Genomic DNA, 3826 nt, shown 5'->3' with positions numbered 1-3826 from the left:
GAAGTGTAAGAACACAACTCCCACCCTGCAATGGCAAAATTGGGGTTATATTTGATAATTAATCCATCTCACCAGCACCCAAACAAGGGAATTTCAATCATTTAATCCCTGCTTCTTAAATTGGTTTAAATCAAGCTTAAATATTTAAATATTTAAGGGATTATTTGTTTTTAAGAGAGGTTAAATCACTGAAGAATCACTGGTTTTGCACTGGGCAATAATGTAACCAAACCATACCTTAAACATCTGTGTCCTTCTGCTCTTTCTTTTTTATTTATTTCTTATTTGGTTTTATTAAGAAATTCATGAACTGTGCACAAAAGGGTCACATAATGATTTACAAACCAGAAGACATTTCCCATATGTACAGATATTTTGAGGGTAACATTTGAAAAATACATATTATACAATATCAGTGATGAACAACCTGCTCCTGTATTTATCAAATACAAAGGACTTCTGCAAAAACATCTCAAATATGCAGCCAATTTTATATGTAAAACAAAGGAAAAGTGTATCTTGATGAAATAACAAAATGTAAAAAGAATATTTGCAAATTAAGTGCTTTGGGCAGAAAAAAAAATACATGAAATATTCCTTATTTTAAATATTGTTGTCAGTTATACAGGTCAGGTGCTACAAAACCAACCTCCAGTGCTGTTTTTACCTCAGACAACCCTAAAAGCACATTCTAAAGTATTTTAAACAATTCACAGTCTCTCAGAAAACACCCTTTATTGGTAAATAGTTTGCTCAGTGACAAATCTGAGTTGCTGAAATCACCTGAATTTATCTGTTAAAGAACCTTCTGGTCCATATGCACTGACAGAAACAGGTATTACCACAACTGGGAGTGAAGTGGTTTGTGCTTTATGGGCTCAAGCTCCTTTTTTACATCTTCAGTACTTACAGTTTGCTAAATTTGGGTTTAGGACAATTTAAACAAGACTTTGGAGAGGTCCCTGAGGCTGCAGAAATAACCCAACTTCTTCACTTGGTGCTTAAACAGAGAAATTGGTACTTAATTAGAGGCAACCAAGGTTAAGTCATTTGAATGGCAAAGACAATTTAAAAGCCACTAGCAGAGGGAGAGGTAATTTCCCTTTTTTTCTCAGACATTATGGACTAAAATGGAGCCAGAAAAATGAGCCCAGCTCAAAATGAGAGCAAAGAAATAATTCTGTGTGTCACCCAGCCATTGAGATCTCCACAAATTCTCACTCCTGTTGCCCACTAAATGTTCCTGTGGCTTTTTTTTTTAATGTTTATCAAAATATGCCAGCACAAAACATTCAAGAAGCATTAAGGTGCCCAAAATGTCAGTTATTGCTGCACAGTCACACTGGTCCTCACTGCAGGACTGGCTGCTGCTCGTTCTCTCTCTTTAACAATTTCCATCTGGATTTTGGCTCTGATTTTCTTCCAATCCACTTCCAGCTGTAAAGAACAGAAAAGCAAATACCCAGAGGTCAATTAGAGAGAGGGCAGATAATTATTCACTAGCAGGACAACTGGAAGATATGATTACAAAGTGATGAGAGGATTTAACTTCTATTAATGGAAGATATGAAGGCACAGTTGAGTTCTAACAGAGCTTCCACCTTTAAAATCAACCCAGCTTGATCTATTTGAACAGGACACATCTCATTGTGTCTGGAAATAAGACATTAAAACACAAAAATAACTTGCTTCTGATTTCAATGTCATGACATCAGTGTCCTGTTACTGAGAATTCATCAATAATAAACGAGGGATGTCTCCTCTGGGTAAGCTGAGAGCGTGTTCCACCAGTTATCTGCTGCAACAGAAATCAGATTTCTGCTTCAAATTTTGCCTCCTGCATCAATAAATGTCTTGGAATTGTCATTTTCTGCCTGTATTCTGTGTCAGTGAAACCTCAGCCCATGGATACAGCACAATATCCATGGGACAAATGTGAGGTATGACAGTTGTCTGGTTTTCCAAAAATGATTGATGTGAAAAAAATGGATTGTGGTGCCTTTGATGACCATAAAAACACGTCCAAAAACTGGGGAAAAAATGGAATTTGGAATTTGTGCAGTTCAGTTTCACTGCTGGAGAATTAACCCTGTCAAAGATGGGATGGGAAAAGGATTTCAAGTGCTGCACAGGGAGTTTTTGGAGTAGCTGCTCCTCTGTTAACCAAGTCAGGGAATAACAAGGAAGATTTTCCATGAAGGAATATGTTACTGCAATGTCCATGTTCTCAGGTCAAAAGACTAATAATACCTTAATTCAGGATGCATTTAGTGGATCCAGGATTCTCAGGATATATATAAAGTATTAAAAAACTGATGTGTAAAATATAGATACAAGCACTAAGCACATTGTTTAGGTCAGTCTAGAAAAGAGGAAAAAAATCCTTATTTAAGCCTGAAGGAGTTTTAGGTGGTGAGAGGGAAGCTGAGACCCTTTTTTATCCCTGGGAAGGAACAGCAGCACAAAATCTGGCTTTTCTCTTGCGTGGCCTTGTGATTTCCTTCTGATTTTGCTTTATGAGGTTGCAATGAAAATTTAGTTATAGTTTAAAATCCACTCCATTAAACAGGTTCCCTCCTACCCTCAGATCCAGTAGATGAGACCTCCAGCACGTGGATGTGGAAAAGGATTCCTTTACTCCACAAATCTGCAGTCTGAGACCAAAGTTTGAAGACTGTGAGGTGAAAAATCACCTTGCTTAGAAATGCTTCTAGAATCTCCAGCTTTATTGATGATTTAAAGCCAATTAGTGTTTATTTATCTGAAATGTGTCTCTGGGGAGCACCGGGGGATTAATGTGATTTTTGCTCTCTCATGGATTTAAAGGACAGAACACACACACTCCCAGCACAGCAGCTGGAAGTGCTGCAGGATGGGAGTGCTTGGGATGTGTGCAGTTATCCTGCTGGATTTTCCAGGTGAATTACTGCAGAATGGTTCACTGGGGGCCAGGCACTGGGCAGTCCCTTGTTGAGGGAAGGAAACATCCTCAGGAGTGCTAAAAACTAATGATTTCCATTAGAAATTCAGCTTTATTGTCCAATAAAAGGATCTGAGCTAACAGCTGGGATGTGTTCCCTGATCCATCAGCTCCTCCTGGATGGAAGGATTTGATGAAAAGGTCCCTTTTCCTAATTTCACCCTCAGAAAGCTGAGGAACAATGGGGGGAAAAGCAGGAAAACCATGAGGGCTGTTCAATGGAAGGTGCACATGTGGGTGACTCTCAGAAGGGAAATGTGTGGAAAGATTCCAGTGGAATCCAAGATACTTCCAACCTGATGAACTTTAAGATGTGCCCTTAAAGACAGTTCCCCATCTGTCTTTAAGATCTGTTAAATACATTGAAAAATAGTAATAAATTGAAGTGACCTACTGATGCTGGAGAGGGTTCCCAGGGTTGGCTGACAATGGATATTTAACAGTTTATCATATTTGGCAGAATGGTTTGGAGTTCACTTAATAAATATCTGGATACCTTCAAAGTTTGTTATTGTTGGTATCCATAAAATGACATTAAAATATTGAAGACATTTAAGAGAGACACATTTAACCACAGTAAGGTCCAGCTCCTTGTTTATAGAAAATTACTGTGCCTTCATTTCTATAACTCTTGCCAGATATTATATATACTTTTTTATATATGTATATATACATATATACATATTTTATATACATATATACACACATATATACCTATATATATACATATATACATATTTTATATACATATATACATATATACACATATATACACATATATACATATATATACATATATACACATATATACATATATACACATATATATACCTATATATATACACA

At 36.9% G+C, this 3826-nt stretch overlaps 1 protein-coding gene across 3 annotated transcripts in view; it reads right to left on the bottom strand.

The window, feature by feature from the left end:
* Nucleotides 1–262: 262 nt before the first annotated feature.
* IFT80 (intraflagellar transport 80) overlaps nucleotides 263–3826 on the bottom strand; it is a 36540-nt gene continuing 32976 nt past the window's right edge. For all 3 annotated transcript variants that reach the window (XM_027685834.1, XM_027685836.1, XM_027685837.1), the window contains exon 20: nucleotides 263–1437. In XM_027685834.1, the coding sequence (XP_027541635.1) occupies nucleotides 1324–1437 (114 nt within the window). In that variant the 3' untranslated portion in view covers nucleotides 263–1323. The remainder of the gene's footprint in view (nucleotides 1438–3826) is intronic.

This window comes from Neopelma chrysocephalum, unplaced genomic scaffold, assembly GCF_003984885.1.
Source record: "Neopelma chrysocephalum unplaced genomic scaffold, ASM398488v2 Primary Assembly neopelma1_69, whole genome shotgun sequence".
Lineage (NCBI taxonomy): Eukaryota > Metazoa > Chordata > Aves > Passeriformes > Pipridae > Neopelma > Neopelma chrysocephalum.
Note: the sequence above shows the minus strand (reverse complement) of the source record. Positions and strands in the feature narration are given on the sequence as shown.